The sequence below is a fragment of the Miniopterus natalensis genome, chromosome 14 (genome assembly GCF_054644295.1).
Source record: "Miniopterus natalensis isolate mMinNat1 chromosome 14, mMinNat1.hap1, whole genome shotgun sequence".
NCBI lineage: Eukaryota > Metazoa > Chordata > Mammalia > Chiroptera > Miniopteridae > Miniopterus > Miniopterus natalensis.
Window position 1 is genome coordinate 52,042,337 of NC_142094.1, and position 20,358 is coordinate 52,062,694.

General features: G+C 52.6%; 2 protein-coding genes across 2 annotated transcripts in view; both read right to left on the minus strand.

The window, feature by feature from the left end:
- Positions 1–3,532: 3,532 nt before the first annotated feature.
- On the minus strand, positions 3,533–7,726 carry SPMIP5 (sperm microtubule inner protein 5). Its single transcript, XM_016212107.2, has 3 exons — positions 7,672–7,726; positions 5,103–5,321; positions 3,533–3,723 (listed from the first exon to the last, which is right to left on the minus strand). The coding sequence occupies exons 1-3, from the start codon at positions 7,724–7,726 to the stop codon at positions 3,533–3,535; spliced, it is 465 nt and encodes a 154-aa protein (XP_016067593.2).
- Positions 7,727–12,445: 4,719 nt separating this feature from the next.
- Positions 12,446–20,358, minus strand: part of HSPA12A (heat shock protein family A (Hsp70) member 12A) — a 107,440-nt gene continuing 99,527 nt past the window's right edge. Inside the window, exons 9-13 of the mRNA XM_016212181.2 lie at positions 18,696–18,782; positions 18,078–18,182; positions 17,115–17,373; positions 15,446–15,549; positions 12,446–14,552 (exon numbers count right to left, since the gene is read on the minus strand). Of these exons, the coding sequence (XP_016067667.1) occupies positions 13,915–14,552; positions 15,446–15,549; positions 17,115–17,373; positions 18,078–18,182; positions 18,696–18,782 (1,193 nt within the window). The 3' untranslated portion in view covers positions 12,446–13,914. The remainder of the gene's footprint in view (positions 14,553–15,445; positions 15,550–17,114; positions 17,374–18,077; positions 18,183–18,695; positions 18,783–20,358) is intronic.

A 20,358-nucleotide genomic window follows, 5' to 3' on the forward strand; every position in this document is an offset into this window, starting at 1 on the left:
TCTGATGAGCAAGGCCTGGGGGCAAGGCAGAGAGGCAGGGCGTCCGGTCTTGAGCCTTAATTGAGCTCTTAAGCTCTGCCTTGTTGTTCCTTTCTGGTCTGTTAGCTGTGCTCAAAAGGATGGCAGGCCTGCGAGCTTCATGTTGGAAAATGCTAGGCCAGGGCCTCTGTGTGCCTCCGTCCATTTAATCTCCCAACCAACCTCGTGAGGAGGTGTCATCACTTCATAACAGAAAACTAAGGCTGCGGGTGCTTCGGATTCACATCGCCTAAGCAGGCCCTGGCCAGTTTGGCTCAGTGGTCAGAGAATCGGCCTGCGGACTGAAGGGCCCCAGGTTCGATCCCGCCCCAGGGCACATCCCTCGGTTGCAGGCTTGATCCCTGGCCCGTCGGGGCACATGCGGGAGGCAACCAATCGATGTGTCTCTCTCAAATCGATGTTTCTCTCTCTCCCTCTCCCCCTTCCACTCTTTCTGAAAAAAGCAATGGGAACCCCGAGGCCCAGCTCTCAGCATCCTCACTCCATTATACTGGCTCTGTCACTTTCATGAAATGTTGGGGTTGCTCGTTTGTCATCTTTCTCTCTTCCCAGATGGGGAGTGAGGACTGGAAACCGTGCATCCCCTCCCCCATCCAGCCTCCAGGGGAACTGTCAATTTTCACACAAAAGGAAAGAGGTGACCCCAAAATGTCCTTTTGGGGCATTTTAATTGCCATGGAAGTCAGACTATCCTGACAGAAGGCCTGATACCAAAGGAAAACATACAAGTCCACACCCTCCAATCCTTCAGCCCTTCCAGACCCAGGGGATTTTGTCTGATCGGGGAATGGAATTGTTTTCAGCTGCAAGAACGAGCTCATTAAGGATGCAGCATGTGCTAATAATGCTCATTTGCTGTGCGGTAAAATCACCTCTCTACCTGCCCCGACAGACCACGCTCTAGAAATTATAGGCTAGGGAGAAACAAAAAGATTAGATTAAGAATTGCAATGCAGAACAGCTTCAACAAAAGGGGTTACAGATTTGCACATTGAACCCGGCAATCTTAATCTTGAAGTTGTAGAAGAATTAGATACTATTAAATAATTTTTTTAATCGCCTTTATTCAATTGTGTTACCTCTGTCATTGGGTGGTTGTTTTCTTATTTGTGTCTTACAGGAGCATTTTATTTTATTGAAATGCTTTTATTGATATTTTAGAGAGAGAGGGAGAGAGAGAAACATTGATTGGCTGCCTCATGCACGTTCCCTACTGGGGATCAAGCCCCCAACCAGAGCATGTGGCCTGACTGGGAATCGAACTGGCAACCTCTTGATACATGGAACGGTGCCCAACCAACTGAGTCACACTGGCCAGGCCAGGAACCACATTTTAAAGGTTGGTACCAAATGAATGAATCTGTAACTTAATTTTATTTTTAAATATGTCTTTATTGATTTCAGAGAGAGGAAAGGAGAGGGAGAGACAGAAACATCAATGATGAGAGAGTCAGTGATCAGCTGCCTAGCCCACAACCCGGGCATGTGCCCTGACCGGGAACCGAACCCCGATCGCCTGGATCCTAGGTGGACGCTCAACTGCTGAGCCACACCCGGCCGGGCTGTAACTTAAATTTTTATGTGTGATCCTGTGGATGAGGTCAACATGAGGGCAGTTTTGAGGAGCCATTTTAGTCCTGGGTCCCCTTCATTTCACGAGCAAAGATCTCAGTAACCTTGAGCCCAGAGCAGTCATATGCAGACTCTGTGGTCTGGGAGGGGGACCAGCCAGCAACAATCCCATGTAGTTCATGTCTGAGAGGCCAAGAGAGATGCAGCAGGCTTACCACTCCACCCAGGCAGGTGAGGGATCTGTCTCCTGGTTTCCCTTCTGGGACTTCTCGGGCCACTCTCCCAGGGCTTCAGGAAAACTAGACCCTAATCCAATGTGACCAGTGTCCTTATAAGAAGACAGCCATGTGAGGACATGAAGCCACAGAGGGATGTCACGTGATGATAAAGACAGATTGGAGTTACGCACCAAGGGACACCAAGGATCACCAGCAAACCATCAGGTGCTGGGAAGAGGCAAGGAAGGATTCCCCACTAGGGTTTCAGAGGGAGCATGGCTCTGCTAACTCCTTGAGTTTGGAGGCTCCCAGAAATTCCTGTTGTCCTATGCCACCCAGTTTGTGCTGCTCTGTTACAGCAACCCTAGTCTGCCAGCAGGGCTCTCCTGGGGACTGGGAACCTGAAAATCCAGGGTTGGGTGGGTGTGGCATCATGGGACAGTGTTGGGATGACCAGGTCAGGACCCAGGATGGCTGATGGGGACCAGGTTAGAGGGCTGGGCTAGGCTTCAATCACAGCCTGGTCCAGGTGCACAATGTCACCTCAAGGTTAGGAAGAGATGGGTCCCTTCTCCAGGTCAACAGAATCTGGGAAAACCCAACAGAAGCGCCCAGGTGTGCTTAAAAATATCCTTTCCATTCCCACAAGACAATAAAAGGTCTTTATCACTCATAATACGCTATTGCCAACCAGTGAGGGTACAGCCGCAGTGAAAAGGATTCTTATGATAAGAAATTTCCCTAGTCCTGTTGGGGTGTGGGCGAGGGGCTGAGTCTCTTGTGAGAATGGTGAGTTTTCGAGCACCCCCTAGAGTTCAGCTCCTCTGGGGAGGCTCTGCGTGGCCAGCCTCTGCATACTTGGCTGAGGACAGTGGCTCCAGATACATCTTCCTGTTGCAGGGCACATTTTGTCTCTGAGCCCAGCCATACGTCACCGGAGGCCTGGAGTCCTCTCTCAGGGGTCTTCTGAGGGCAGGGCAGCTACCATCTGGAAGACAAACCACCCCCATGAGCTGCAGGCAGGCGGTGGGAGCAGAAAAGTCAGTGCAAACATTGTATACTTGTTTAAAAAATAGCAAGGGAGGCGAGTCCTGCCTCACCTGGGATAGAAAAGTCCGGGTATTTCGGCAGCAGCCCCTCGTGCTGCAAAACTTTTGGAGAAGGAATAGGAGGAGGCTGCGTGGACCCAACTCCATATATTCTAAAAAAAAGAACGAAAGTCACAGAGTCATTCCTTTTATCAACACTAAAAATAATAATAAATATAATCTATGCAGGTCCTGCATGAGCACACTGTATTTATTTCTAATCCTTACCATTTATCCTAAAGGTGAGGGTTATCATCTCCATTTTACAGAAGGGAAAACTGAGGCCACTCGAGCCACGCTGTGCAGTGCCCTGCCATCGCCCTCCCTCAGCTCCCTTGGCCCTTAGTTGCTGCCAGGATCGCAGTCCTGTTGGTTTTGACTCCCAGCCTCTCCCTGTGAACCAGCAAAGACCACAGGCAGGACTTGCGGAGAATGCGGGGCACAGTAGGCAAGGGAGGGTGGCTGACCACTAGGAAGGCCCTGCAGTCACGAACGAGGCCCCGCGTAAAACAAATCAGACACAAAACAGGCCTAGTGCTGGGATGGGGGCAGCTGGGAACCCGGGCCCAGAGTTGCCCTTCCCGTCCCCTGCGGCTTTGCCCCGAGTAGTCAGACTTACTCGTCGTATGGTTTCAGGTGCGCTCTCTTGGCCTGCTCCACTATGTCCAGGAAGTCCCTGTAGCAGTTTCTGGCCATGACAGTGTACCGGGTGGCGCAGCCCAATTCAGTGACCCTGGCTCTCGGCAGGTAACCCGCCCAGCCAGGGATCGGGGGCTCCTGGAGAGGTTTCTTTATGTTTTTGCATTCTGTGAAGAGGTACCATGCATCCTGACGGCTTGCAGAAGCCACCCCACGGGCAGGGCTCCCAAGTTAGCTGGCACCCCAACAGTTAGCCCCCAAGAACCCGTAGGCCTGCAGATGTCCTAATGGCACCTACCATGGGCTGGTTGGTTCTCTGTGCCAGGCACATATAGCCTCTCATTTCAGTCTTTTATAAACAGTAGGAAGTTGGGGCTATAATTACCTCCACTTTATAGAGGAGGAGACTGAGACTTTAAAGAGATGGAGACTTGGCCAAGGTCACACAGCAAGGGAGTGGCAGGGCCAAGATTCAAACCCTCGTCTGTCTGATTCCCAAGTCCTTGCTTTTAGATCCTCCCGCTTTCTCAGGATAAAAGCTCCAGCCATTGCTCTCTGACAGTTTACAGAAGGGATTCAAGAGGAGCATCCAGATCGGGAGAAAGCCCAGCAGACTCAGCACCAGAAACCTGCCTGCAGGTCATGAGTGACACTGGCTAGCTGGCTGGCTGATTGGGCAATTTCACACTTGTGAGATGAAAGACTCCTGCCCCATCTGCCTCCTCCAGTTGCTGTACAAATCAGATTAGGCCACTGAGTCCCATAACCTCAGAGCTGGAACGCACCCTAGGGAGCATATAGTCAATCCTTCTGGGCCCTGGATGAAGAAATTGGAGCCCAGAGAGGGGAAGCAACCTGCCGTAGGTCACACAGCAAGTAGTTGCTGAGCTGGGCTAAATCCCAAACTCAGGCAAATGCTCTCGGAATGTCTCGGAAAATTTTAAAGCACAAAACACATGTTCTTGAAAGTCCCCAAACAATAATAATAATAATAATAATAATAATAATAATAATAATAATAAATCAGTCCGTTATTTCCCTATAAACCTTTATACCTGAAAAATGCTTCGGGGCAAATCATTGTTGTGATTATTAACATTGTATGATTATATTATCAATTATTTCTATGGTTGTCATTCAGTGCAAAACCCCATCCCACCGGCTAGTACCTGGAGCTGGGTTCAAACCCAGGTCTGACCTCAGACAAGGGACACTCCCTCTCAAAGCCTCAGTTCCCCGATCTCTACAATGGGAATGGCCGTATCGCCCTCGAAGGGCTGTTGTAGGTGGGTAAAGAAACAATGGTACGTGGCACAGGAACGGCAGCTGCCTGAATGTTGTGACTGACTCTGGGGCTCTTGGTTCCCAGCTCCCCCTCCCTTTGGAAATGTGTTTTTCTCATTTTAACAAACTGGGCCTCTCCACTTGCTCTGCACCTGGGGCTTTGGACAGCGCTGAATTCTGAGCTCTCTGGCAGCTCTGCGGGCCTGCCAGGCCCTGCACTTGGGCCCGGGGGTGAAGGGGGCTGCTTTCGGGGAGCCGGTACCCAGACTCAAGGGGTGGTGCTGCCGATCGTACTGGTGCAGCGCCCGCAGGACCGTCTCCTTGGAGCGGATGGGCTTCAGTCTCGGGGCCAAGGCCACCGAGCAGTGGAATTCCTCCAGCTGGTTCTTATAGCACCGTGTCTTCTCCCTGAAGGCCTGCAGGCAGCGGGACATGTTGGCCTCGCTGGAGGTCCCCTCGCAGCTCAGGTACGGGATGAAGCCTGCGGGAGACGAGGGAATCACAGCCTTCAGCTAGGACGCAGAAGCTGCCCAAACGCCTCCGAATCTCAGCCCGTAACTTGGCATTTCTTTCTTGGCCCAGGGCGCTGCATTTTCCCAAAGGCCATTAATACAAGCAAGGCTGTTGTTTCCATGGTGGCTGGGCCCTCCCAAGGCCACAAAAAACCACACAAAACGGCCTTGGAGCTGGGGAGGGAAGGCCTGTCTCCACCAAGGCAATGACAGTAATATTCTTTGATAGCAAAGCCCCTGATGTCAGCCTGAGCGGTAAATGGGGAAAGCGTGTAATGGGTCAAAATGACAGTCTGAGGAGTAATTGAAATTATGCGTCTTTTTAGAGAGAAAGCTTATTTTCCTTGATGCTTCCCAAATGCAATTTGGGATCTTTCTTGTCGGACCATCAGGAAATTGCGGGCTTATTGAAAGCACAGGCCTATTATACAAAAAGGTAAATTCATTATCTGCAAGACCCACCCCTAGGACAATTTTTCACCATTTCCCACAAAAATAACAGATAATCATTACAATTAGAATGGGTAAAACACAACTATTTATTTAAACTGGATGCTGAAATCCTAAGTACTGTAATATTGTCACAATGAAACCACTTTTTTAAAAAGAACAAGTGCGGGAAAACTGGTTAAGAACTTGGTTTTAAACTGCAAAATAAATAAATTACCTCTCATGACTAAAGCCCATTTTTTTTGCCTTTGTCCCCAGGTCAGGAAAACTTGGCTGCCGAGCGGGAAGCAGTAACCCCTGTCCCTGGCCACCTCCAAGAAGAATCTAATTACTAGACTGATCTTGAAGTCTTCCACCCACCACCCAGTCTCCCTAACACTTGGTGAATTAATACCTACCCTGATGTCAGGGGGGAGACTGGGAAAAGCCAGGGACCCTGCCACAGTGTTTCTCTTCCATCAGGGCCTATTTTGATCAGCTTAGATTTTATATAATCTTACAGATACACACACAGGAATGCAAGCTGCTTTAATGAGTCTTGCTAAAGGCCAAGACATTTTAAACAGGTTGTGTATGCTGACTCCTTTCATCCTCACAACAATCTTATACTGTACAAAATAATGGATTTTATTTTACCCCATGTTGGTTGAACTGTGTCCTCCAAATACATTTATACAAGTTCTAATCCCTGGTACCTGTGAATGTGACCTTATCTGGAAATAGGGTCTTTGTTGATGTCATTAAGGATCTGGAAATAAGATCATCCTGGCCTTAGGGTGGGCCCTAAATCCAATGCCTGGCGTCCTTATAAAAAGAAAGGAAGGAGAGATTTGAGACACACAGACACAAGCATAGGGCCTAAGGCCCCATGAAGAGTTGGGTGAAGAGTTGTGTGGAGACTGCAATGATGCTACCACAAGCCAAGGAATGCCAGGGCCACCAGAACCTGGAAGGGGCCAGGAAGGACCCTCCCCTAAAGCCTTCAGAGGGAGCATGGCCCTACCGACACCTTGACTTCAGACTTCTAGCCTCCAGAACTGTGAGATAACAAATACCTGTTGTTTTAAACAACAGCCCTAGGAAACTAATATGCCCATTTTATAGAAATTTTTATTAACCATAGAGAGGTAGGTAATTTACAATCACACAGACAATGGCCAGGCAGAACCTGGCACCTCCGTTTGTTAGAACCCAAAGCCTGTTCTTTTAGTCAACCAGTAGGACCCAGGTGAGGCTGGGCAACCTTGGAATATGCCCCCTGCATCTCCTCTCCTAAGAACACTTGTGTGTGAGAGCTGAGGGCCCATGGGGATCACTGGATTTGTCACTGAGATGTGACTTAGTAAGTTCTCAGTAGCTCAGACACCTTTAGGAAGGGTGACCAACTGTCCAGGTGCCAAGGACTAAGGCATTTCCTAGAAAACTGAACTTTCAGTGCTAAAACTGGGACCATTCTGGGCAAACGAGGGCAGTTGGTCACCCTCCCTATAGGGGATACAAGAAGGAATGGGACCATAAGCAGAGTTCTACTGTAAAACTTGAGAAAGCCCAACTTGGGGAGAAAGACAGGGCCTTAGCACTGTGTCTAGTCTGCTCCAAATACATCTGACGGACATTAATTCAGCGCTTCCTGCACACCGGTCATGTCCTGGGAGATTTGGCCTAAGTTGTGTCTCTTCATTTATCAGAACCCAGTTATCAGCCATCTTCAGCAACAGGGTGCTCTTGACAAGTATCTTAAAAGCTAAAGCACCTATACTGGCCGGGTCCACCAGACAGCCGTGGGCAGCGGGCCAGAGCAGGGACAGTAACCAGGGCTGTGGCTCTCGTGCCAGGCGCATCTCCGCAGGGCACGTGGGCACCACTTACCACTGTAGCCGGGTGTAACTGGCAGCTGTCTCATGAAGGTCTTGGAAGCCTCCATGGTCTGGTCCTCTGCTGATAAAGGGAAGAGGGGATGAAATTCTCACCACGGGCCCTGCTTCAGGAGCTCACATCAAGGGAGCTGGAGCCCGAGCGAGGAGAGTGAGCTTGCCAGGGGGCTGGGATGGAGAGGCAGCTCCATCTGACAGCCGTGAGCTGTACGCACACCGGGCGGCCCGCTGGGATGGAGTCAGGGATGGAACCCAGGAGCTCCGTGGAAGGTTCAAGAACCTTGGGGGAGGGGAAAGCTGAAGCACCCTCACCTGGAGCCTTCCCCATCCAGCCGGAATCAGGTCTCCACGGTGATTTTTGCTTCCCTCCTCCCCCCAGGACATCTGGCAGTGTCTGAAGACATTTGGGGTTGTCGCGACTGGGGGATGGGGCGCTACTGGTATCTCCTGAGTAGAGGCCAAGGATGTTTCTCAGCATCCTTCACATCACAGGATGTCCCACAAGGAATCAGGGCACGTCCTGGCTGAAGGGATCAGAAATCCCAACAGGCTGGCCCACGTGGAGTCCAAGGTGGGTGGGCAGAGAGTGGCGGGCACTGTTAGCATCAGCTTCTGTGGGCACTGTCTGCACAGCCAGACCCCTTCCCTCTTCAGGGAGGGCCTGGGGTCCCCTCCCCCAGATGGGTCAGGTCCAGCAGCTCGCAGGGTGGGGCTCCCAGGTCCTACCCACCAAGGCCAAGCCCAAGCCCAAGCCCACCTACCTCTGCAAAGCGATGCCCTCCCGCCTGGACAAATGGCCCCAGGGGGCGAGTGGAGGCCACAGCCCTGTTTAGCGGGGAGGGCTGGGATTTTGAAAACAAGGAGGCACCTGTGGACTGCTAGCTGGGGGACACAGCTGGGTGCTGCCCGCAGTCCTGTTAAATCCTCAGGCCACGCCAGGGGTTAGCTCCCAGAGAGGGGTTGTCGCGTGCAGGGAGGTCTGAACGGACGCCTCTAAGCTCGGAGGGGCAGGACTCTGCTGCCCAAAAGCAAGCCGCCGGGCAGGGGGCAGCGCGCGCGGGTGGGGGACGGCTGGGCACCCGCGGACCCCGCCCCGGGCCCATCCGGTCCGGAGGAGGTGGGGGGAGGGGAGGGGAGGGGAGGGGAGGGGAGGGGAGGGGAGGGGAGGGGAGGGGGGGGAGGGGAGGGGAGGGGAGGGGGGGAGGGGAGGGGAGCGCGGCGCGGGGGCTGGGCAGCGGGGCCAGGAAGCGCGGAGGCGGCGCCCGCCTCCTGCTCCTTCCCCCGGGGGCGCTCACCTGCGCGGGACGGGACGCACCTGGCCAGCCCGGCCGCGGCTCCCCTGAGCCTCCCGCGCCCGCCCCGCCGCGCGGCCTTTGTGCGCTCACCCGGCGGGGAGGGGGGGGAGGGGAGAGGGGCAGGGCGGGCCCCCCCCTTCCTCACCCTCCCGCAGCCCCACCCGGGGCCAGAGGGGCGGGTGTAACCCCACAAATATCTGGTCTCCGAAGCACATCTCCGTTCTCGGGTCTCCCACGCCCCGGGCCTCTGGGTTTGGGAACTGGGGGGAGGGGCCCGCGCAGGGATCTAGGTCAATCGGCCTTTTGGTGATATTGCCACTGTCCTGGGTTGGGGCGCTGAGGTCCTGCTGGGAGGAGGGGGTGAGCGGGAACAGGCCTCCCTCCCTGGTGCAGGGTGGCCCCTGAGGGACTGGCCTGTGCAGGAAGCAGCCGGGGCCAGGAGAGGAGACCGCTGTCCTGGCAGCCTGCAAATACGGGCACTTCCCTTGGGCTTCTCCCGCCCGTGCCAGCCTTTGTCTGTTAGGAAAGATGGGTTTCCCCATGGCCCTGACAGGTAACAGGGCAGTAGGGGCAATGCACCCAAATGAAGGGACGCCTGGGAACCTGAGTCCTTTCTAACCATGCTCATCTTGTGGGGAATAAGGGGGCCTGAGCCTTATTCAGGCTCGCCTCATTGGGTTGACACTAGATGCCCATTGGTGACTCGGAGGGGACGCACGGCCTTCAGACTGCTGGTCCCAGCCCCTCCCTGAGCAGAGAAACAAACGGAGGCCTGCGGGCCTGGTGACACTATTTTCCAATACTCATTTGTTTACTGCACCTCCCAGCCTTCCCCCACCTCAGATCCAGAAGCTTCTAGAGCTGACTCTGGAGGGCGACCCAGACATGGAGCCTGGAGCAAACCCAAGGCTCTAGATGCAGCAGCCAGGTTGGTGTGCCTGCTAGGACGCCAGAGGCCAAGGCACCAGCGCCTGACCTTGTGCCTTTGTTGAAACCACCTTCGTTTGGGTGTAGTGTTGTCAGGGGCATATCTGCCTTCTCTGGCTAGACCACTTTCATCGGCTTGGAAGGAAAAGGGGGCTCATGGGCAGCAATGGAGCCTCCCTTCCCAGCGAACAAAGGGGCCAGTCTTGTTGGAATGAAAGTTGTTAAAGCTTGCAACACCCAGGAAAGGACCTGAAAAATCAACCTTCATGCGCGATGGGGAGGAGCTGGAGGTCGGTAATGATGTATCTAAAATTCCACTTACACATTCAAAGTGGAAAAAAAAAGTCTGGGTCACACGAGATCCGGAGTTTTGTTTTATTGGACATCTGTGAAGACAGAGTTTGCAGATACAACCTTGTCAAGTCGTGAATTGCTGCAAAGTTCTGTGAAGTTTGAACAAGACCCATTTTAGAATATAGTTCCTTATTCCAAGCAGACGAGAGGTGTAACGTTACGGCCAACAACTTATACTAGCCATCCAGGTAAGCCATTTCCCAGCACAGATATGCAGCTTAATCACAGCTATTTCGTCTCTACAATGTGAAGTTCGATCGTCGGCTAATAGTACGTTTTGACTCCTGTGTATACTGGTGCATGCGATTCTTTGCCACCCTGGCTGTTAACCAGACCTGGGCTCTAAAAGCTAAACTTGATTTAAATATCATTCTAGGGGTAGGGCAGGCTCTGTGATCTGGACGTGTCCCAGCCACCACTATGCAAAATGCTGGTACGTCTCCTCCTCTTTCCTGTCTTGTCTGTCTGTAACTTGTCTGTCATTGAGCATTTATCAATGCCTGCTACATACAGAGAGGGCAGGTACAAAGGAAATCCTTTGACAGTTCTGCCTCCAAGAAAGGTGAACATTAGATAATAAACTGAGGACAACTGAGTAATGTGTCACGACAACAGGCCTTTTAGAAACTTTCTAAGATTAGATAATGTGTCCACGTGTACTTACCCAGTGCTCCTACTCTAGAATATTTCCATGGAGGGGAAGGGAGAAGAGGGATGGATTTGGGGATTCCCTTTAAGGAGTTCCACTTATTGGGGCTGCATCTCTGGGGCCAGAAGCAAGTCCAGTAAAACGATCACGCCCTCTGCATCCGCTATTTGCCAACACTACAGATTTTTAACCAGCTCGTTTTAAGAGAAATAGCAGACAAGGAGACATCCTTAATGCAAGGTGGGAAAGGCCTTCCATCAACTACAAAAAGAGGGACTTGACTGTGTCACCCACACTTAATCCAGTAGAAAAGCTGGATCTGCGCCCCACCTTACCCTTCCTTTGACCCTGGTGTCCTGAGAGCATCCTCAGAGTGAGTGCTTTGCCCCACAAGGAAAGGCTGACAACCCTGCAGGGACGCAGAGTTTTTGTAGGTTTTTCTGCACAGTCACTTTTCTTACAGAACCAGAACGTTCAGCTCTCGAAGACTGGACAGGAGAATCCATACATTATTACGCTCCTTTAAATATAAACTGGGACCCTTTGGGAAGGGTGTGTGTGTGTGTGTGTGTAGAAAGGTCTGATGAAGCTGCTGACCCAGGTGGCCCATTTGGTCAGAGTATTCTGACCCCAGGCACCTCTTCTATTGCTCAGTCTTGCATACATAGTCCATAGCTTTAGTGTCGGTGCAAACTTATGAGCAGCAAAGCACAATGAAGAAATGAAACCATGGAAAATTAAAGGCAGCAATATCATCAACAAAATTCAAAGAGCATTTTCCTTTTTTTTTTTTAAACAAGAAAAGCACATTGTAGAAATAAAGAATCTGTACAATATTCTAATATTGTCTGTACATAAAATTATATTACCTCTAAGTTGAAAGGTCTTATTTGTAGAGTATGGCTGCAACACCAGAGGCCCAGAACAAAGAGCTTTTGAAGCAGAGCAGGCGGCAAGAAGACCCTGGCCAGCACCCCTTGTGCCTGGACGAGAGCCTGCGGCTGTTGTGCGACTAGCATTCCCAGTTCTGTGGTTCGTGGTGGTTCACAGTCTGCTTGGGAGTTCTGCAGCAGGCGAGGCGACAAAGAAGACACGTTCGAATGACACTGAAAATGCTAATTCAGATCTGCATATCGGCTGTGACGGTGGGTTTGTGAATCCAATGTCGTCGGAAGTTAGCTCACTAGTCCTCCCTCGTTCATTATGGATGCCCCCAGTTTTTTAAAATCGGGCGAACGCCAGCAGGCAGAAGAGACAGCTTTGAACAGATCAGCTGGGCTGTGAGTCAGAGCCTTGGTTCCCTTTCCAGTGGTTCCTGGATGTTGGAGACTGTCTTTGCAAGTGGGGAAGGAAGGAGGGAACGCAGACCCCCCAGTTGGTTCCCCAGTCAGCCCCTTTCTTAGGGCACCTTTCTTCCATGCTTCCTGCTCCCCAGGCCCTTCCTGTGAGAGTTAAAAGCGCTGTTCTCAAGCCAGGAGGGACCCCAGCCCCACTCACAAGAGGATAAGTGTGGGACCACTGCTCTTCTCGTAGACCCTCTCCCTCAGGGAGCCCGAACGGGAAGGCCGGGGGCTGTGGGCTCTGGTCTGCACTTCAGCTTCCCACGAAATCCTAAAGTGAGGAGTTCTCAGATTTCAGCTAAACCACAGTCACCCTGCAGCATCTCCTAAAAATCGAGGATTCTGATCCCCATTCCAAGACTTGACTTCCATTCATAAAAGCGATAGGATCCAGGAAACTGTTTTCTTTTTTTAAAAATTTATTTCAGTGTGTAGTTGGTAACAATATTATACTAGTTATAACAGTTTCAGGTGTACAGCACAGTAATCCGACATTTCCAGGAACCCGTTTTTAACCAGCACCCTCATGCAGGTAACTCACAGATCTGCCTTGAGAACCACCTGGCTTAATCCATTACGTATAGATTGACAAGTTTCTTTTGGACGGACTTCAAAAACTGACGACTTTAATAAAACACTTCATAGAACAGATTCACTGCCTGTGAACGATGGTATATATGCCTTCCAAATGTAGGACTAAGTGGCCAAAACTTTTAGGGGGATGAGGGTGAGCTAGGAGGAGGGAGTGACTTTAAAATACGCTTGTTCTTCAAGGTGAGGAGTCGTTCCGGACTCCTGGGCTTGGTGATAATGAATGAACGAGGCAAGTGGCAACCTCATTTTGTCCAGAAGTCCTCCTGAGGTTAACTAGAATTACGGATGAATTCAGATAGTGAGACTTGGCACTCTGATGCCAAAAAGGACACAGAGTCCAACTCGGGATGTGTCAGGAGCTCTTTAATATTCACTTCCATCGAAGCAAGTTTTCACCTGCTGCAAAGTTGAGGCGTCAGCTCTCCTACACACGCCAATCCCGGAGGGTCCGCCCAGGCCACAGCAATTCTCCGTGGAACCAACGTGGAATTTAAATAATGAGAACCTAAAATAGTGCCCAGTGTAGGCAGTCTTCTCGCACCAACTAACAGGCTCCGTCTTCCCAATGAGTCTCCACTTTCAATCACATGATGAGGAAAAGCAATGAACTGCAAGTGGGTGGCATTTTACACTGACTGCCATCAAAAAAAAAAAATAAAATGAAAAGCCTCCAGATGATGAAGAATCTCCTCCTGGCTCAGAGCTCTCCTTTTGAATCTAGAAGGACGGCCATGGAGCATCCTGAGCTCTACTCGACCGAGATGTGTTCAGAGCGAGCTCAGTCACTGTGCAGAAGCGTACAGACTCCCTTGCTGGGTGGGTGTTTCACCACAAGGGCCGAGGAAAACCAGCTGCTCTTCTAGGATCCTTGGAATTCTTCTTCCCAAACCTCGATCTGAATTTCCCGACGCCAGTGTGCCCTCAAAGATCCCTAAGCATTTCTAGCTCTGGTGTCATCTTCCCTGCTGAAATCCAGGTGGGCAATGTCAGTGGTCAAGGGCAGGGGGAGAATAGTCAGGGTTGAGGTCGGCAGATGCAGGTGAGCTGAGTCCAAGGGGACAGGTGACAGGGAGGGCCAGTTAGTAGTTTAAGAAGTCGATCCCAACCTTGACGCTCTTTGAGGTGGCTATGTCGACGGCGGTGGCCTTGATCTCGGTGTCCCCGAACTGCATGAGGGTCTGGATCTCCCTCCGGGCGGGCACGGTGGCCCCGCCAGTCCCCGTGAGATCCAGGCGGAGCGTGCCACACTTCTTCACCCCAGGGTCAGTGATGAAGCTCACGTTGTCGTGCTCGGAGCTGTAGATGTTGATGACAATGACGAGCTGGGAGGGCTTGGCGGGGGTGTAGCTGCGCTTGACCAGCTCGCCCAGCGCCACGGACTGGTCAGCAGAGATGAACTTGTCGAAGACGTCAGTGCACCAGCGGGTGCCGTCCTTCACCAGCAGCTTCTCAGGCGGGTGTTTGCCCTCCACGTAGCGGTTCAGCACGCCCACCCCGTAGGTGAGCGGGGACCTGCGCACCTTGATGACAGCGGGGTCCAGGCCGAAGAGGACGGCACCCTTGAGGATGGTGAGGCCCACGTCCTGCGGGATGATGATGCGGCACTTGTCCCCGAAGGCCGCCTGCACCGCCTGCTGCAGGAGCGGGGCCTCTGCGAAGCCGCCCACCAGGAAAAGGAACTTGACGGTGGACACCTCGGGCTTCTGAAACAGGTCCCCTGGAAGGGAAAAGGGAGGGGCACATCCTGTCACCAAACCAGCAGCCCCCAGGGACCGGGGGGCCTGAGAATGTGGGAAATGGACGCAACCACTTGGGCAAACTGGAGGGACAGCCTTAGTCTGAACAGAATTTTTGTAGAGCTGGTGTTTTAAAGAAAAGAGGTTTGCACACCAATATGCCCAGGAATAAAAACCAAAGCTCGATTCCCAGTCGGGGGTATGCAGGAGGCAGTGACTGCTTCGCTCTTGCACTGATGTTTCTCTCTCCCCCCTTCTCTCTCTCTAAAAATCAGTAAAACTATTTAAAATGAATAAATATTATTCTTTGGTTTTCATAAAGATCCCATCCTACCCCTAGGAGCTGTGATTTGGTAGGGGGGGGGGGGGGGGGGGACTGAAAAAGGTCCCCAGTGAGTCTCCTGTGTGTCCCTGGGCGATGCCACTGAGGAGGCCGAGAGCAGCACCGTCAGCCTCTGTCTCCCCTCCTGAGGGGACTTTTCTTTGGTTCACACAACAGTTCCTTCTCCCCCGCAAGGGTTGTGGTTCCTGATTTCTTTCTCCACAAAGAGCAGAGACGGCACTCCTCAGGGCCTGTCACCGTGGAGGGTGCTATCGCTGCAGAGCTCCCGGCTCTCTGACTTGTGAGGCCGAAGGGAAAGCCCAGTGAGCACAGGCTCTCTGCTGCTTTCAGTACCTTGGGGGTGAGATCTGGAGCCTGTGCCCAGCAACCGCCCATGTACATGCTGGGCCCTGTCCACTCTGCCAGGGCCCTCGCTTGTGGTTCCTGGCGCCGGCCCTGGCCTCCTGCCAACCTGGCTTCACGTTTGTGGCCGGAAAAGTCAGTCCCCGTTCCTGGCTCTGCCCCCAGCAGCCGAGCCCTGGCGATACTTACGGAGATGCTCGATGATGCTGTCGATGGTTGGCTTGAAAAGGGCATTCATGGCATCTGGGCTCATCCTCAGCATCCCCTGTGAGGACCACTTCACAAAATCCACACTGGGGGGGGGGGGGCACAGAGAGAAAGAGCGGTGAGTATATAACTATACCCACAGACGCAGACAGGCACAGACACAGGCCCTGGCAGAGCAGCTGTCAAGGGGCAGAAAGGGGTTTTCAAGTCCTTGGAGATACCCTCACCTGCCAGGACCTAGACACTTAGAAGCTCAAAGCTGAGACACAGCCTCTTTTGTTCCTCTTGGCCTCCACTGTGGCCAACCCTCCCCGGGGAAGTGGGAGCCAATGTCTGGTGCTGGAGGCGAGGAGATAAAGGGAGCTCTCCTCCGGAGGACCACGTTTTCATCGAGCAATAGCTGGACGCAAGCCCATTAAAGGCTCCTACGATGGGTCCAGTACGCTGCTGCTATACAAGGCTACCTGTGTGCTCAGGGGCAGCCCTGCAGGCCCTCCCTGTCCCATGACAGTGAGAAGCCCAGTCCCTCCGCTGCCCCTCACTGTCTGTCGAAGGAGCGACAAGTCCAAAGCAGCGGCACGGAGCAGAAGGAGCACTGGACCGGGAGCCAAGGCTGCTGGGCTCCAGTCTGGCGCCTACCACTCAGGAGCTGCAGGACTCGGGCAGGCATTTCCTCTGAGCCCCGGGCTTTTCTCATCTGCAGACCAAGGATAACACCACCTGCCTTACCTCCCTCACAGGGGCTGTTGTGAAGGTCAAGAAAATGCCATGTCTGTGAAAACACTTTGGAAACCTTCTAGTGCTAAAGAATGCCAGGGACTGTGGAGGGCCATGTGTACCCCGCCTTGTCTCAGATTCAAAGGGGCCAAGCAAACGGTGTCTCTGTCCCTGCAGCAAAAGCACCTCCAGCTGCCTCCCAGCATCACATTCTGGATGCTGCCATGTCTCATAGATCGGGAATTCTTTCCCTGGCCTAGGCCAAAGGACTATGTGGCACGGCATGGCGTGACCCAATGGCTGGCCACAGCTGGTGTCCCCAGGGAGGACTGGCAGGCCCCGGACTATGCAGGCAGGACTTGGGAGCCAACTGGAAGCAGGTGCCTTCTGCAGGGGACTGGGGCAGAGAGAACAGCAGCCTAGTAAGAGTCCGGCTAGGACCCTGCTCCAAGGACACAAAGACCTGGAGTCAAATCTCCTTATTTTCTCACTGAGGAGCCAGGGCCTCTCAGAGAAACAGCCCATTACAGGTGTGGCAGGGAACATTCGAGGTGAGTCAGGATCATCGTCACTGACCACGGGTGAAGACCACAAAGGTCATGTCAATGGGACTCAGGAGCCAACCTGAAGAGGTCCCCACCGGCCAAGACGGGACAATGAGGATCACTAAGGATATAATTGCCATGGTTTAAAATGCATCCAATATGCCTAAATCCATGAATTCTTAATGGTACTCCCCTTGTGTCCCACAAAAGAAAGAAAAAATTCATTTGCCACTTTGGAGGATGCTGTGAAATCGACAGTTTGGAAACAGAAACCTTATCACTGGGAAGAAAGAGCCCAGCACTGGGCTCGCCTTTCCTACCGAGGGCAACCAAGCCCCCGAGAAGTCTCTACTGCGCTGCCCGCGGGCCTGGGCGGGGGGCCCACTCACTTGCTCTTCCTCAGGGCGTGCTCCACGCTGTGCCCGCGGAACTTCTTGTAGTAATCGATGAAGGAGAAGGGCAGCGTGATGTTCAGGGGGTTCGTTCGGTCCGGGGCGGCCGCCCTTTTGCGGGACTCGAACGCGATCATCAAGTCAACCCAGGCGGCGGGACGCTTGATTTTAAATTGTTCGATGAAATCCTCTCCAAATATTTTACACAGAAGCTTTTCAAATTCATAATCTACTCCTAAGGATCCATAGGGTCCACCTGGGCCAAGAACAAAATGGAGCAGGGCATGTTAGAAACGGGGAGAAACTGAACCCAAACTCTGAGACACAGCTGTTCTGCTCTTCTCCGAAACACACGAAGTAGCACAGACCACAGCTGGGATTTGACCGAGGCTCTTCTGATTCCTCACGGAGAGCTTTCCTATAGAAATCACACCTCAGTGACCTGTTTAAAATCAGTTACGTTGTAAATAAAATCAGTACATTTAACTAACTAGGTGTATCATGGTTTTCCCACCCCAGACACCCGGGGACAGGATCTGGGAAAAGGGGAGGCCCCACTTAGTCGCTCACCCCCTCCCCAACCAAGGGAAAGAGCCTGTTCTTTGGGTTGGCGATCTTGACCCAACACAAGTTGTCCTGGGACCTTCCGAGAAAGCTTAGCCCTAGCACTAAATCCTACGTGCCTTCAGGTTCCCATCACACCCTTCCACAACTTTCAGGAGCAAACTTTCTCAGCCAGGATCTGATACAGGCTCCCTTTACGCCAAACCCCAGTGATGGTGGTTTGCGTTTTAAAGAACATTTAACTGCACTTTGCTTTCCAACGTTAAATAAGCCTCAGTTTCCTTTCCTGCCGACTATGCCATGTGCCGGTGGCCCGGAGACAGTGAAATGCCGAGTGAAATCGGAAATGAGTGACACGGCTCAGGTAGGAGGAAATCAGCCGTTGCAGGGGCTCACCTGTGGCTTTATACAGTTCTTTAAGGTGCCCCTCTGGCAGCCGAATCTGATGGACTGTCAGGTCTACGGTGCCACCGCCACTGTCCACAACCACGTATTTGTCACCTGGTTAAAGAAACAAAACAAAACAGCCATCCTTTACATAGACGCTTGCCAGCCCACCCTGAACCGAGCCGGCGGTGATGACATGGCACACCCAGCACTTTTCATTAGCTGCACAGAGAGTTATTCAGGACTAAAGGGACGGCAATAACGGCTGCTGGGAGTGATGGTTAGACAAAGAACCCAGATGCGTGAATCTCTCAAACTACAGCATTCATGTCACACACCGCTGCGTACCGGGCACGTCCAAGTGGACAGCTTCCTGCCACGCTGTTTCCTAGAAGCCTTATCCTGGAACCGGTGACTTCCAATCCCTACCTTTCTGAAGCGTCTATGTGGTGTTAACACATGCAAAAGGACAGCTCCAAATGAGCTCTCCCTGGGGGAGTACTAGTCTTTAAAACCGACCGGTTCTGAACATTTCCCACAAGTGCAAACAGGAATGCAGCTTTGCCAGCAGCACACGCTCACACAGACACAACTCCGGCAAAGGCAAAGGACATTCAAGGACGCTACCTTCCTCCAGCTCGGACCAGATCTCTCCTATGACATTCTCCACCAAAAAGGTCCGACTCTGCCGGTTACGCCGTACGTGCTCCTTAGCTAGTGGCCGACAGAAAGAAAACGATGCCGGGTGAGAAAGCGTGAACGAGCGGCAGTCAGTCATCGGCAGTCAGCGGCAGGAGCAGGCTTCGGGACAGAACACTCAGTGAAACGCGGTCAGGACAGTGACACAAGCGCAACATCAGGAATTACAACGCAGTCCTCCCAGGACAAGTAGCTCTGGCCACCGGCCTTCATCTGCTCATCTGTGTGGCAGGTCTGGCCCGGACCCTGCTGCAAGTCTCACCCGGATAAGAGCCCCATCTTCCAGGGACATGTGGGGGAAACGGGTTAATAAAATGGACCCGTGTGCTGACTTTGCTGTTCCAGGGGGGAAGCGTTCTGCCAAGCAGCCTTCGGCGTTCTGGGTTAAATAACTTCACATCAAGGAATTCTGATACCAGTGGCACCTCGGTTTTCGAATGCGATCCGTTCAAGTTCTGAAACGTTCGAAAACCGAGGGACCAACAGCCGACAGCCAGGCCTCAGGACCTTCCCCTCGGTGGAAGCCGGTGGCATGCTCGACCTCCGAGGCGTGTTCGTAAACCGAAGCATTTCCTGCCGGGTTTACGGCGCTCGTAAACCGAAATGTTCGCCAGCGGAGACGTTGGAAAACCGAGGTACCACTGTACAAAGAAAATGGGGCATGTCGTGCTAATCTGGATCCTGGATACACTGTGTGGAGCCACTTCCTGACCGTGTTGAAGCCAATATGCTCTCCAGCCACAAGGCGGCGCCTCCGCCACCAGGCGGCACATCTGAAACTAGCAGAGCCCGAGCCACCTTTTTTCTGAGCACTGGGGGGACAACCTGGCTGTGGCTGTGGGTACTTAGTGACTATGACACCGTGCATGGGGGATTCCATCTCCCACGGGCCTCCCGACAGTGCTGTGAGGCGGACAGGGCACAAATCATGGTCCTAGTAAGATGAGGAAACGGTCGGGGAGTTAAGGGACTCGCAGTTCCCACACTCTGTCTTGCAGCCCGAAATTAACCCTCTGACCAGGGACCCCTCATGCCTCTGAGGGTTAACAGTCTACAGTGAAGCCTCAAGAAGCAGAATACAAATGCGAAGAAATGGGAAAGGTGCTGTGATAGGGCACCTGGGGACAGCCGGCCACAGCCAAGGTGGGAATTTGGGCAACTCAAATGCCCCTGGGCCTCAGTTTCCTCATCCATAAAATGGGGATAATAATACTTGGCCTAAGTGCCTCACAGGCAGAGCAGGGACTGGCTCTCTGGTTTGTCCTAAGCAGCCAGTGGGACACCTGGCTCACAGTTGGTGACAATGAAGGTACAGCACCAAGTGCCCAACAAATTTTCACTGGCACGTAGGTTGTAGAGCAATCACCTATTTCACAGATAAAGCCCCGCCCACAGCTCTGCTGCCCCTCCCATTTCCTTAGCCCCTAGGCCGGTGCTGCACTTTGTATCTGTCTGTTGCTGTTTATCCAACAAAGAACCCTTGACCCTCTAGCCTCTCATCAAGGAGCAGTGTTTGCAAAACAACATCTCTGGGGATTGGATGGCAAATACTGGGCCAGCTCTAAGTCCCTCGGGCCCTGGTTTATGGGGG

Excerpts from the sequence above, each read along its gene's own strand:
- SPMIP5 (XM_016212107.2), bottom strand. The coding sequence starts at position 7,726 with ATGGAGGCTTCCAAGACCTTCATGAGACAGCTGCCAGTTACACCCGGC. Across the intron at positions 5,322-7,671 it reads AGTTACACCCGGCTACAGTG|GCTTCATCCCGTACCTGAGC; the intron begins GTAAGTGGTGCC and ends CGTCTCCCGCAG. Across the intron at positions 3,724-5,102 it reads GCACCACCCCTTGAGTCTGG|AATGCAAAAACATAAAGAAA; the intron begins GTACCGGCTCCC and ends ACCTCTTCACAG.